The sequence below is a fragment of the Callorhinchus milii genome, unplaced genomic scaffold (assembly GCF_018977255.1).
Source record: "Callorhinchus milii isolate IMCB2004 unplaced genomic scaffold, IMCB_Cmil_1.0 Scaffold2, whole genome shotgun sequence".
In the NCBI taxonomy this organism is placed as follows: Eukaryota; Metazoa; Chordata; class Chondrichthyes; order Chimaeriformes; family Callorhinchidae; genus Callorhinchus; species Callorhinchus milii.
In genome coordinates, this window is record NW_024704743.1 from 29396676 (window position 1) to 29412466 (window position 15791).

The window sequence follows — 15791 nt, forward strand, 5'->3', positions numbered from 1 at the left end:
AACGTTGTGGAAATGGAGGAAAACTGAGTGGGTCAGAGCATGAATATAAGGTTTAAAGGACAACTGTGAGGGAGAGAGATAGAGTTGGGTGTCATCTGCATACAGGTGGAAGTCAACCCCATATCTGCGATAATATTGCCGAATGGGAACATATAGGTATTAAAGAGGATAGAGCCTTGAGGAACACTGCACAGGGCAGTGAGGGGGCTGGAGAAGAAGCTGTTTTAAGAGACAAAGTGGCAAGAGTGAAATTAATTCCAGGAATACTGGCTCATTTTGTAAATTAATTCAGTTGAAATGTTATGTCAACTGCAAGTGCTAATTCAGTCCTGGATATTATTGTAGTCAATTTTCTCTGATGTGAACAGTCATCTCAGGAAGCAGTAACATTATTCAGCCACTCCCACAGAATAGGTTTACACATTCTCTATTCTCTGCATTATATAATTTATACAGGTTACACCACAATTCAACTGCATAATGGCAAACAATGGCAGTTTGCTTATTTGTATGAAGACAAAACACATGAAAAGAAATATTACACCTCCTCCTGGTATAATCCGCTTTGGTAATCATTATTGCAACTTCAATGTTTTAATACAATGCAAAATTACATTTGGATCATGCCTTTCAAGTCGGGAGGAAGTCCCAAGGCAAAAACATTGGAACAAAAGTATTATAGTTGCCACCTATTATGACCTGAAGCAATCCAATAGAACAAGCCCCAGATGCTACAAGTTAAATCTTATTGGAATTCCATCAAATCGGAACGCTAACACCAGTGATGGACCTCTTTTAGACCTAATGAATTTTTCAATCATTTGCACCATAAATTTTCAGAATTAAGCACTTTGAATTATTTTAGGATTGTACGCAAGTTACACAGTTCTAGTATGGATGTGCACATCTTTTCAATAAAAATGGCACTGCCAATGGACATACTGAAAATGTGTCCCTCTGGACACCATGTCTGCATTTACCAATTCACCACCTTTGCGCATTGCAATGCAGGTGCTGTTTCTTACCCAGCAAGCACAACAATGTAAAAAGTAGGTGCTTTTGGCTCCCTTTTTAATTATTATTGCTTTCATTTTTTTTTAGAAAATACAGTGCTATTTCTTGTGTATGAGTCCAAACAGTGAGAGTTGGGAGATCAAGAAACAAACTTGCAATAAGAAGGTGTTGAATTCCAGATCCCATGGCCATTGGTAAAAGTTGGCTTTGTAAATAATTATATTTTTAAGATTGCAAACTCAAAACGTTTGCCCAGCGCTTGGTGCAACAATAACTAGACAACTGCTCGTCAGACGTGAACATGGTGTTGAACCTGGAGTGTTGAAAATATCAGGATAGAACACAGACAGCACAGATGAGAGGAAAAATCTTAAAATGACACTGATCAGTAATGGCAGTCTCCAAGAAATCGAGATGGAATTGAAAAACTAAAGACACATCCTCATTGAAGTGGCATGTGATATTCTATTACTGTAGCACGTTGTAGCAACCAAATTTTTTTCTCTCATCTTCCAAAAGCCCCACAGCTTATGCCAGCAGAGCAAAGTGAGATATTTCAAAGAACTGTTTGACTTCACTGGAGTTATTTCTGAAAACAATTCAGACAAAGACACAGCGAGAAGGCTGGGTGCCAGCGTTCGAGCAGAGATGTGCCTTCTATTGTAGCAACTTGAGCAAGACTTCACCCATAAGTAAGAACTGTACCGAGTTTACCACACCCATGGCTAGAGATAGGTGAGTTGCCATAACCATGTATAAACGTTTCTTTGTTACTAGTTTACTGCAGCTATTCTGCCTGGAACAAACAGACCAATCCCAACATAGTGAGATAGCCATAGTAAGTGAGATAAAAAGATGAATGGCAACAACATACAGTAACTCCATTGTGAAACAGTGTGTAAGTAGATAAGTCAATCAAATTCAACAAACTCAAGAATTAACAAGATTAACATTATTGTTGAAAAATTTATGAATTTGTGACTTTGGAAGATCTAAGTTATGGAACTTAGTCATCCAAATTGGAAAGACACAGTGCAGTCTCCAATCTTTTAAAATGATTCAAGCCTCATGGCCCTCAGCTAATGAAGGCAGTATTTCTGCTCTTGCAAACAAGTCAGGGTTTCTGCTCTAGGTCGATAGCTTGTAACCCTGGCTAAAAAGTGGATATGTGGATGTTGGTTGAGGTCAGACTTGACTGTAATGCTCTGGAATGATCTCCCAACTCTCACTGTTTGGACTCACACACAAGAAATAGCAGTTGGGTGGACATCAATTCGGTTGTGTTTTTTGGACAAAACAAATCCAAAACACTAGTTCAAAGATATAACCAATGACCCGACTTCACACAGTCCTGCATGACCAGTATATTTTTATCATATTTTCCAATGATGTGGTATTAAAAACAATTTTATCTTTAAAGAAGGAATATTTTAGTCACCACATTTTCTGTTGGTTGGTGGCAACATGACCGATCAAGAGTCAGTGAATCAGAGAAGAGGCAAACTACTTATCATTTAAAAATCAAATAAAGATCCAAGCGTTTAACACAATTTGTCAACTGTTACTTTATGCACAACATAAAGGGTCATAGAGAAGTGAGGGAAATCAAAAACAATTCCTAAAGTCAGAATTCAGAATAATCATCTTACATTGTGCATCCTGTCCTCTTCACTTCTATGAATAATCATCAGCATTTTGTATTCATAGCTTTAGGTTTCCTAACTTTTAAGTACAAGTTACTTGAACTCATTCACAAATGTATTTACTTTGGCAAAGTGCATTAAACTACCATGTTACAAAAGACAAATTAAATAACTTAATAAGCTTTTCTGGGTCTACTATCAAAATAGATCACATATTAAATACAATATTGTTAAAATTACATATTAAGGGCAAATTCTAATTTCCGTTGTAAACGTATTTAAAAACGGGGTACAATACACCTGTATAAACTGGGTGTAAAACACCATGGTTTGCACATAGTGCGTAATAAACCCCACTGAGCCTTAAACTGACGAGGAACTTTGGATGGGTTATATTTCTTCCAGATACATTATCATGTGCTTTCAGAATATTCTTATTTAGTATTTCAGTGAATGCATTGGTCAATGTGTAATTGCTAATGAAAACCAGTCATCATAGGAAAAATAAAAAAGACAAGCAGCAATGGAAGTGGGAAAATATAGGCAATTTCCAGCACACAATCTAAAATCCTAACACACACTATGTAAGGTTACTTCCTGCAGGAAATGCAAGGTCAGATTGCTTTACAAATACATTGCAGCATCAGTGAATAAAAACCATGAAATACAGATCATCTCAATATATAGCATGGAAATTTTAAGCAGAAGGGACGACCACAATATTCACCATTTGTTCCCCATCACAAAAAACAATCTAACGCAAATATTGTGTTATTTATGCACCTACCTTTTCATCGGACTTCACACATATGAAAAGTAAAACATTAGACATACTGTTTCAAATTGTCTCTTGCATTGGATGCCTAAACCCTGCTAAAAACTATAGATAAGATCACAGATCTGGGTATTTTGTTTTCTTTAATGAATTCAACTTTTGGCCAAATTTAATATAACAAATAGCCATTCTTGTATTTCTTTTGGCTTCCTGTACTGCTATTTGTTTAGCAATCACAGCATTTATCTTAAAATTAAACTCATTTATCTTTATGAGTGCTAGATTTTCATTAGGATTATAAAACGGCAGCAGCAACGGATAGTTAGATAGATATATATAGACGTTTGCTTCATCTTAAATTCTGATGAATCAGACCTTTGCTCTGCTCAATCTCTTTCATCTTAGGAGGTGGCTGCAGTTTGAGCGCTTTTCCATGGAAGCATTTTTATACCAAAGGCTACTTGTGCTTGCAAAGGTTTTAACAGAGAGGAGTTTTGACAAGGCAGCACAAAATAGAAAATTACAATTTTTTCCCTCCATCTGGTAATTGCAGGCTGACCTTTCTAATAGGATAAAAAAAATCAGTCTAACTACATATTATTTACAGAAAGCACAGTGCAAGTCTATCATTAACATTTAAATTGGAACCAAATATATCATCAGTGTAAAATTCTGTGGTGTTTGTACTCCCAGCTGCAGACATCTGGATTTGGTGCTTTCTTTTACATAGAATGTAAACCCACACAGAGGCAGTTGCCATAAACTTGTTGCCGCACCCTTATTAAACTGTCAGATTTTCTTGCTTTGTAGGTTTCTAGCTTCTGTTTAAATTACGTAAATGGTTCTGGAAACCAGTGTCTGTGTCCCAGGGATGTATGATTCAAAAAGACAGAAATAGCATTGTAAGCACAGGAAACCTGTCAGGGCCTAACTGAGGGAAACAAGCTAGTCTGGTCCAGACACTATTCTTGCCGCTGTCTCGCACAGTTAAATGCAGTCTCAGTAGTTGCTTCATACTAAAGAATGGGAAATGAAATGAAATATTCCTAAACGCAAACATGTTGGTACACTTATGCGTCGGTCCAAAGCGGGGGGGGGGGGGGAAAGAAAAAAAATTCAGAGAAAGAATCAAGATGTTGTAAAAGGGTTTAGATTGACCCTCGGCAGAATCTTACCAGTGAAATGTAAACCTTATAGCTGTTCTGAATCAAGAGAAAGATTGTTTTCTGGTCGGGTCAGGACTAGGGTAGCCCACCATGGAACTAAATTCCCTGGGCTGTAATTGACTGTACACTGTGTTAGCAGCTCTCCTCTGGCACAAGTTCACAAGATACACCATAGAGATCAAGCAATTTTTTTGAGATGATGCGTGAAACATATCATCCAGGCAGGGAGCTGTTTCTGAACAGCCTCTGGCCAATGGCCTACCTCAATGTAGTCCTTGGCATGACCCCAATCTCTCTTGGCATCCAGATTGCCCAAACTAAAACAATCCAGCTGTCTGAGGTGAATCTTAGCCACCGACCGACTAATTTTCCGAGTTACGAAATTAGCCCCTGAAACAGAGATAAAAGATAGCATCAGTGTAGCCACTCTGCTGTTTACTGTATCAGAAAAGTAACAAAAGCTAATTTAACATTTGAAAAGAATTAGTAATTTTTTTTTGGTGTTATGGTATCATTTGTCAGTTGAGTAAGCCCAGAAGCTTGAAACCTAAGAACCAAGAGCTCCATTTACACACCAAACATCTTTCTAAATCCTTAATGGAACTTAAGCATTCCTAAATTTACTATTTAGATTGTCACCCCAGGCTCCACATCCCGTAAAGCAGGCATGTAAACATGAAAAGCACAATGACACGAAAATACACCTTTAAAACTGGAAAACACATTGACATTAAAAGCCTTTTTAAAAAATAATTATTACAGAGGACAGCAGGTAACTTTACAGCAATTATTCATCAGGATTAACAGGCAATACAAAACTATCAGCATCCGCGGAAAGAGTTACATTACTTTCATAACATACATTACTTTCTGTCTGTGTTTGGAGCAATCTCATAATAAAAGATAAGTTCATTAATGTATTGGGAATCTCTTACCAAGTTATCACAAAGGCAATTACACCAAATCTTACATTCAATGTACTGACTTCTTATTTTTTCAAGAACGTTACCACAGTTTAAAAATTAAGAGCATAAAGACAATGATATACTGATATTGGTCCTGAGATTAAATTACTATAGTGTATTGCCGAGCAGCTCCTTGTTATTGTGGGTATTCTCTGTTAAACACTACATTCCCTGGTGAAAAGAGCTAACACAGACACCCAAATCCAATTGTAAATCGGCCATCAAATTCTAGTGACAAACTGAAACTCAAGCCAGCAAATTCCTGCACTAAAAAACGTTAAACTTTCTTGCAATAAATGTGTCAATCAGACAAATGTAAACACTGGAATATTGGGTTTAATTAGAAGTCACAGCAAAATAAAATAAAGATGTAAAGCTATGTTCATTAGCAAAAGACGAGTTGGGAATTCTCATTGTGAACCTAATTTGAACTCTAGCTTGGTGGCTTCATTTTTCACGAGCCGCCATCTGCTGTTAAACTGGGTGATCTTCAACACCCCACAGAGGGCTGCCTGTGCTGTGGTACTGCACAGCCGGGAAGCAAAAAGCACAGACACTGGGAATGTCATGGCTGACCGAAGAGACTAGTGAGATCAGAGAGATTACACTTCATTTGCTTGCTGAACACTGCCAAGATCAACACTATTTCACGGCAGGTACTCAAAAACTTATAGGAACATTTTCTGGAAAGTATTTGCTTCTCAAGATGCAAAATCATTTATGTACGGCATGCATCCATGGCAAGTGCGTTTTTTTTCACTGTGCCGTTTTAAATTTGTAATTAGATTAAAAGATATTTGCTCAAGTAATGCTGTCAACAAAATTTGTTTTCTTTTTATAAAATCAGATACTGGCAATTAGCCGTGAACCATAATTGTGTTTGAAAAAAATATTGGCAGGGAGCTTTTACAACATAAATGTGTCCTTTGTGCATTTTTACTGTAAGCTAGAAAAACCTTCCAAAGGCTTTTGATCTAAGCCCCAGTTTGACAGGCAATGTGTGCAAGACAGATGGTCTTGAAGCAAGCCAAGTGGATTTCCTACTGCTAAAAGATCTTATTTTGTCTTGATTACACAATTTTGCTGTTGTTTTACTCTCCCATTCCAAGCTGCAGTGAATGCTGCACATTAAACACCAAAATATCTGAAGGCAGTAATAATTTAGTTCCAAAGAGCTGAAAGCATAGCGACATTGAGCACCAGTGTGCTGTAATGCTATTGAGTGGGAAGTCCCAGGTTAGTGCTAGCAATTTCCCCACATTTTGATCTTGATCTTAGCTGTGCTGCCAGCACAGGCTGAGCACACACTAAGTATTCCCCCAAGGAGGGAAGATAATTTTGAAATCATCCATGGGGCACGCACAAACCTTGCAGAGGCATCAGTCTTCAGAACTACTCACCTTTGGAAATGATGTGAGAATTTATATCATCTTCGCAATGATGCGAATCAGAATCACTCCACAATCATCTATCAATTCATTTGTCAATTCAAAATTAGATCCACTTGTCAATGCAGAAAATGCTACAGACTGACAGCGGTGACCTAGCTAAGTGAGACTGCAAAGACATTCTGAAAGTTGAACAGGGTCTAGCAAGAAAGGAGACAAGTGTAATGCAGGCTGAGCAACCTGGAGTTACAACACGTGAACCTATTTGTAAGTTGTGAAATCTAGCACACAGCCACGAGACATCTAAATATAACTGACTATTGAGCCAGCATAAAAAATTGGAAGAAAACACTACATCAAAGTACACATATAGCTAGACACCAATAATGATGCTGATCCCTACTGAATGTGATAGGGCTTGGATGATATCACAATCCATGCTATAATAACGGCATGAATTCAGTTCTAGCGCTGTAATTTCATTTTTGAAGGACCTGGTGGTGTATGGCAAGTACATGCTCTTCCAGCAAAACTGGAAGCAAAAGCTTATTGTTCACTTGAGTCATCATGACCAACAGCAATGTGGATCGTAAGGCATGAAAGAGTCCGTTTACAGGACCAACTGGGGGAAATTATTGAAGAGAAACAACACTCCGAAAAAGGCTGCAACTAAGAGTTAATCAATACAGTATCAGCTGCTTTTGTTGGGAATCTGTTCCACACATCCACAACTCTATGGGGAAACAAATTCTTCTAATCTCTCATGCAACATCTCAACAGCATAGTTCATGATTCGCTCAAACAATGCCACAAGTACTTATCAAAGAGTGGTGAAAGCCGATCCCTCGAGCGCCCAGCAGGCATTGTTGACATAACTTACAGAAAGGTTACATTAAAAATCTAAGAATGTCTTAATTCATCCAGGAAACGTGATACCAATATCTTCAACAAAATATTGACTGGAGACCTTTATGTGGCTCTCTGTTCCCACATTGTACCCTGTGCTAGGAAGATAAAACAAAGCATGAACAAAGAGAAGGCCTTGCAACCCATTAAGGCCACAAATTTCCCATAAAATATATTGTTCTTTGTAGGGGCAGTTTTGTTTAATCGTCTCCAACCCTGGGGTACGATATCCATTGATAATGTCAATGAGAAATGATATGTTTTTTAGCTCTGTAAAATCTGTGACAGTTCTAAAGGAACTACAGCAGCATGTCCAGAATCTCATTGTATGGGCGCCAGTTTCCACTGAAATGATTCTTACAGATTCTACAACTTTAAATTGAAAAGCTCTTTGGTGTCAGATTTATGCTTAATGATAAGCTGGTTGACTTAAAAGAACAAATTGTATCAGGGATATACAAGGATCATATAATTCAATTAAAGTGCTATAAATGGCCAATGATAATTGTGCAGTATGATGTAATCTGAACTGTTTTCATATTCAGTACAATGGTATTATTATTCTCAAGTAATTTTCTTCTCACTGTAACTTTTTTTAAAAAAGTAAAGTAAATGATGACCTACTGACTTCTGGGTCTTGGCTTCATAACAGTAAAGTAAATCCACACTTATTATTTGCAAAATAAACTGGTTATCAGGAATTTAGTTTGATCAAACAAAGGTCTTTAGATCTAGTTAAGAAGCATTTTGTTCATTTTATTTCTGGTTATTATGTTAACAAGGTAACACAATACATTAGGTGGGAACAGTGACACTGTGTGAGGTGTAAGGATGGGGACAATAAGTTCTGTTGACGCATTTGTTTATAGTAATTCCACAATAAAATATCTAGTACCTTTCCATACATGAAGAGTGTTCCCATTAACAATCTATTTGAACCTTTTAACTTTTTTTTGACCACAGATACCTTGAGAAGCTACACACAAGCAAACTACTCCCAAGTAGAATGTTTACTGTCCATTACCTCAATTTTTTAGTACAAATGATAGGGAATCATCAATATTTCCTGCATTATTTATAAATACAATTATTCATACTTTTCACACAGGACCACAATCTGTGAACCTTCCTCCTAGCAAATACTGTGAACTACTGTATTAACTGCACACACTCACCACCAGCACCACTACAGGGTTTCAGAATTTACATTCTTTCTCATTTCAATTAAAAGGTTTGGATAATTAACTTCAAACTGAAAATGTCATGAGCAAGGCTAGTATGACTTTTAGTATGACTAAAATGCTACCAATGGATCACCTCATAAACTTTTTCTTTTTATAACTGGGGTAAATTTAGCCACCAGATTTATCGTTCTTTTAAGTCAACCAGTCCTGAACTCTTGCATTCTGTGTTTATCACTCCCATGGTAATCCATTTCGTACAAGGTCACTTTTGATTGCTGCTTTCTTTTTATAATTTATTCTCTATTGGCACTGCTGAACTTTCAACAGAGACACTGAATAGCAGCTTGAGAATTCCAGAAAGCTCAATCTTTGTCGCATTATTAAACTATTGGTAAACTTTTGCTAGGACATTTCACTGAGACAAAAATCTGTGGATTTTTTTTCACATCTCAAGAGAACACCACTATTTGCAGGTAACATTTGTCTCACAGAATTCATTGTTGATTAGAAAGTTTGACTTGTGTACAGTCCTGTCAGGCTGACACAAGTTAACAAGATGCTAAGAGCAGTGACTGCAACTATGGTGGATATTAAGGATATTAAAAACAGCATTGTAGACTCTGGACAGCTCAGCAAGTTAATTCACTGAGGAAGAGAGACATACAGACTGGAAGATCCCCAGTTCAATCTCTGGTCTCTGCCGAGTTAGCTGATCTAACCTGAAGCAGCAGTTGAAGCTCCACAATTGTTGCCATTGCTCTGGGTTAGAGAGGAGAAAATCACAATGATAACAATCTTGAGTGATTCTCCTCTAGAACCCAGAAACTCTTGAGGACGCAAGTACAAAAGAGTATGCATCAACAAAGAATCAAATGTTGAAGTATTGCAACTTAAATGGTAAATTAAAGTAGCCCTTTGTGTTCCCGGTTGAAACACCCAACTCATCAAAAATTTAAAGCAGCCGCCCCTAACTCTTGACGGGCATTAAATAAAACATATGTAAGAATATCCCAAACACTTTAGCTGGTCTAACCTCTTCTTGGGCTTTCATGATTAAACAGAATGCCATTGACAGCGAAAAGATTGTACGCCTCTCTGAAGTTCACCACGATCCAGTAGGCATAAAGCTTGGCTGCTCCTGTGGAAAAAAACAAGACCCTGCAAGTCAGCAATGTTCATCGCCAGAACACACCAAGTCATTTACAAAATAAAATCTCTTAGTAATATTTTATTTATTTTAATTATCCTGCCAGCAGATGACCAGCTTGAATCAGTTACAGTGAGGGCAGCGACTCCAAGGAAATACAGTACCATCGCTTTCACCGTTTATTTTTCTTTTAGAGCTCAGTTGCTAGAAACAGTTTTAAGAACGCTATTTCGGTTCTTGAAATATGCCTCGTCACTGATGCAAGGTGGCATAGGGTATATTTGATAACAGATTTTGCATTGAGGTGCCCCTGCATTAACATTTTTGCATTTAGTTTCTTTTGACATCTCCTCATGGTTCTCACAGACACATCTACCCTCTCTAGTACAAGTGGGGTGGGCCACAGACAGCGAGATTTTGCTGGACAGAGAACTGGGGCGGGAGAAAGGAAACTGAATATAAAGTAGTAGGATTTCATGCTCTAAGACAAATCACATAAGTAGAATAATTAGGCTTTTGGCATAAATAGGCAGTTTACACTGGTTGGGGAGTCTGTAACCAGGGGGCACAAGTGTAAGATAGTGATGAGTGGATCTAAAAGAGAATTTAGAAGGTACATTGATAGTAGTGAAATTGTGGAACTCACTGCTTGAAACTGGTTGAATCAGTAAGCGTAGATGCATTCAAGGTGATGAGGAAGAGGGGAATAGAAGGATATGGGAGGGAGTAAAGAATAGGTGAAGACTCATGTGGACTTTAAATGCCAGCCTGTTTCTGTGCCATGAATTCTTTGAAAATCTTTGTACGTGTACAGAAGAAAAGAAACTTTTCAAAAGAAATCGAAAATAAATTAGCCTTTATTTTTGAAAAAATGCTTGATGGACTCAGATACCACCCTTAGATAAAGGATGAACTAATCTATTATTAATATTCTGACAAGCTCTCATCTGCACAAGAGTAAGAGTGACAGAATTGCACTGCCAGGCCCCTGGACATGAGCAGGCTGCAAAGTGCTCCATTTAGAAAATAAATGATATGGAATTTTTCCAACTTTCTGATGATCTCCACAAGCGTTCATCTTCCACATCGCATAATGTGATGTGCTGTAGATTTAATATCTGAAATTAACAGCATGTTTGTTTTCAACCTGGCATTATAATTTCCATCCCCAGGGCTGTCTCTGAAAACAACTTCTGTTTGGCAAGTATTAAAGGTATGTCTCTCAAATAGTCCAATCACTTTGTTCTGTCTTTATTTTCCATGCAGGTGAGTTGAGCCCCGAGAACACAAACCCAACGCACATAAATACATCACTGTACTTGCCATATGGTGATCGAGGATAGAACGGGGTCGTCTCCGTCTGCGGGATTTCCTGCACTTTGCCAAATAGTTCACTGGTGGATGCTTGGTAGAATTTCACAGTATTTACAAGGCCACATGTTTTAACTGCGTCCAGAAGTCTCAGGGTGCCAACACCATCAACATCTGCAGTATACTCCGCCAGGTCAAAGGAGATCTAAAAGAAGTGCAAGAAAAACAAGCTCACAGGTGATGGAAAGACATGCTGCAAAAAACAAGTCCTTGCTTACAATAAAGAACCTTCCCTTCCCAAGGGTGTCAGCCTTGCTCAGTTGGTAACATTTTCGCATCCTAGTTTGAAGGTTGTGGGTTCAAGCCCCAAATTGGGAATTAAAACGCAAATAGTCTATGATGACGCTAACACATGTGCTGCAATGGCAGAGGTGCCATCCTTAGGATGAAACATTAAACGGAGATCCCACCTGCCTATTTAGGTGGATATTGCCAACCCACCCTGCTTGGATCCAAATCCCTCTCCGCTCAGGTCCAAATCCCTGACTGTCCAGTGCCTCGGGACTTCCTCCCGAGAAAGACGCTATACAAATGTAATTTTATATTGTATGTTAAGGATCTCATGGACCTACTCGGAAAAAGAAGTGCATTTTTACTGGTGACTGGCCAACAATCCTTTAAATAAATTTGGTCATTTGCTTCATGACTGTCTATGGGACAATGTTGTGAACAAATTGGCTAATGCATTTGCCGACAAAATGCACAGTCAATACACTTTAAAGTATATCATGTGAAGTGCTTTGAGACGTCCTCCTGAAATGAAAAGTGCTATATCAAATATAACAATTATTATTCAGCATAAAGCCATCAGTTTTTTGCTCCATTAAAGGCTCTGTATTTGATAAGCTTTAAAATATTTACCAGGTATATTCTCTGCCAACTTAGTCAGAATCACAACTCCATTATTTGGTAAGTGCTCCTTCAACACTATGTCTTGTGTATATTATATATGATGTATATTTTATGTATACAACCAGCATTTTGCATATATTACACTGTTATATAATACACATATATATTTAAAGCATATTCTGTGAAGCGCTTTGAGACGTCTAGAAGACGTGAAAAGCGCTATATCAAATGCAAGGATTATTATTATTATTATTATATACAGTATTTATGTATGTATTTACACTAACAGAGATTAACTGGAGTGGCAGAGATTGCCACAATTAAAATAACTGCAAAAATGCTAAATTTAAATGTTAGAGCAATACATTTTCAAGCTCCAATTCATGTATGTAGGGTGGATGATGTGATAAACTAAGGTCTCACAATTACTCATCATGCATTCAGCTAATACCATACATCAGGTATGTAATTCAAATGTATAGCTAAATTTTATCATAATCCTTGCATTTTATATAGCACCGTATCGTGTCATTGAGACCAAGTGCTTCACAGAATATATTGTAAAGTGAATTGACTGTATATTTTGTGGGCAAAACGCAGCAGTCTATTGCGCACAGTCATTGATTGAGTGACCAAATTATTTATTTTTTAAAAAATATATAGAAGGGTTTATTACCCCCAGAAAAGCGATCCGCCAATCGACTAATGACTGGGTTCCTACTAACTGCAGGTAAACAGAAGTGCGTGGAGTAAAGAAACCTGCCTAAGATTTGGCCGTGTCCGGGAATCAGACCAGGATCCTCTCGCTTGAGAGGCGAGCGCTCTAACCAATACTTGTTTTAAATGGCAAATAACCTGCTGTACAGAGCACAGAACAGTTCCGATGATCTCACCATGAAACATCAAATTTTTACAGTACAAACGTTTCTCAAGCGTTATGTCATTTCCATGAAATCTAGAATATATTTCTTGGCATCCAGGATGGCTGGAATGTGGAATTCTCTGCCATTAGCTTTTGTTGAGGCAAAGTCCATTGGAGTTTAAAAAGGGAATTAGATAAATGCTTGTAAAAGAATATTAAATGGTAGCAAGCAAGAGAGTGGGATTAGATGATGTTACTCATGTGAAGAACAAACTAGAGTAGATTTGATCAACCAAATAGCTTGTTTATGCACTCTGAGCTCGATCTTTGGAGAAATTCCACCCGCGTCTAGATTTACTCTATTTGTGTAGCATGTTGGAGCATTGTGAATTTGGCAAATTGCTAAATTCGGTTTTAACTTAGTTTTCAGAGTTCTTAAAAGAACTTACTGAAAACTGGCTTCAAAATTAAGGCAGCATGAAGTGCTTGCAAATACTGGATGCTCTGAAATGTTACATAAATAGAGTAAATCTAGATCCAGGAGGAATTTCTTCCAATTTATGAGATACAATTTGTAGTTTTCCTTAAAGCGCTCCATAACGTATTAAAAGGAAAAAGAAACAACATTTGGTGTCATCTCCAGTTCAGTGGATCCTCTCAGTGTCCTAGTGCTATCTTTTTCTGACCCTGAGGGGATTCATTTTCTTTTGAGCATTGTAATTTTCTTTTGAGCACTGTGATTTAGCTTTTAGTTTAATATTGCTTTCCCGGGGGCAATATACCTGGGAGGGCTGAAATCCAAGCTTTCCTTGACCAATACATTAATATTTAACAATCACGCAAGTACCCCTGAAGCCTCTGGGGTGATTGCTAAAAGTTTTTTGGGGGCTCAGAAGAACATGGAGTCAGCCTAGGCAAACTATCATGCATTGTTCGGGGCGACTGTGTGACAGATTGATAAGTTGGTATGTCCTTGTGACCCAATATGCAGGGTAAAGGACATAGCCAACTAGTATGGTGTCCAGACTCCATTAATTCACCAGTTACTGGTTGGGTTGAATGTCTCTATCTCCAGTCTTAGAAAGCTCCTCCCTATTGTATCATTGCTAGATGATGGGAGTTCGTAAATCTCACTAACTTGCTCGTCAGAGGGCCCCACACACTGTGTGATTGTCTACACTGCTTCGCATTTGCTGGAGTTTTGCAGGGAAGACGCATGGCTCTCACGAGAGTGCAAATGAACTGAAGATTAATAAAAAGACATCAATGCTTTCAACATTTGGCTTCTAGAATTTCAACCCGCAGGTCTCTTATTCATTGCTCTTATCGATTTAATAAGCAAACAATATGGACATGTACGAGACCAGCTTAGTTTATTTTAGCATCCATTTTACCTCTCCTGAATTTACATTTCTCATCTAAAATGCATTAATGTGTCAGGTTAATCTGATAGAATTCATTTTCTTGAGAGCTAAAATTACTAGAACAGTCCAAGTTCTCCAATTAAAATCTCAGTGATGGACACAGAATTTACAATTCAATGCCTCTTTGGCTAACAGTTTGTCCTCAAGGCTGGATAACATTTTGGTCTTAAAGTAGCTCTTCAATCTTAATTCTTTTTAGGAAGCAGCTACGACATCAATGAAATCTACTGCAGGGTACAGACATCAAAATTCAGTAAAACGGCCCAGGCAAGACCTAATGCCTCTATCTAACCCCACTTCATTGGACTTCATTAGTGGAACTGTCAGATTATCAGATAAGAGAATGAAATGGGAAGACTGTGAGAGATTATACAAGAGTGCACAAGAATCAGAGCAGTCATAAACAATGTCAGGAAAGTATAGCTCCCCATCATGTTTTCTTATCTCAACCATTCATTATTAGCTTGATGGAGTGGAGGAGCTTCCAGGAATCGATGGTGCAAATTGTTTATCTTTAATTATAATCTTCAACCTACTGTTCACAATTCTTGCAGTTTTTGAAATTGCAGGAAAGATACCAACCAGTCAATGCCTCACAGATTGCACCAAAGATCATAGCCTGGTTGAATGCATTTTGACCAAAGGAATGAGTTACGAAAGTCCAGATGGACATTCTAGTTGAAAATGTTGTGACTTTTATGATTAGTGACACAGTTGTAACTTAAGTTTGGCTTGGAGAGAAAACTCAAGCTGTGTCCAAAGCTTTTAACTCAAATCAAAACGACTGTATTCACTTGAGAACACCAGTGCAGGGATGTAAATGGATATCCAATTCATTTTTCTTTATATGCATCATGGGAGTTGAAGACTGAGTCTAAAATGTGGGAGGTGAGCAACTCTGGCTTTGGAACATTGTTTTTCAACTTACTCACACAGAAAAACGGACTGCGGAAGCTAATTTGGTCAAAAGTTCATGGTTATTGAATTAACCATGTAAGCGCTGTAGCATAAAAGGTTTACACAATTGATTTTTTTAAGGTATTTGACAAGGCACAAATGCAAATCAATATTAATTTTAATCAATTATAGGCCAG

At 37.8% G+C, this 15791-nt stretch overlaps 1 protein-coding gene across 1 annotated transcript in view; it reads right to left on the reverse strand.

Moving 5' to 3' along the window:
• The window catches only part of gmds (GDP-mannose 4,6-dehydratase), a 347045-nt gene that overhangs the window by 207588 nt on the left and 123666 nt on the right, over nt 1-15791 (reverse strand). The window contains exons 5-7 of the mRNA XM_007908694.2: nt 11512-11704; nt 10075-10179; nt 4861-4988 (exon numbers count right to left, since the gene is read on the reverse strand). Of these exons, the coding sequence (XP_007906885.1) occupies nt 4861-4988; nt 10075-10179; nt 11512-11704 (426 nt within the window). The remainder of the gene's footprint in view (nt 1-4860; nt 4989-10074; nt 10180-11511; nt 11705-15791) is intronic.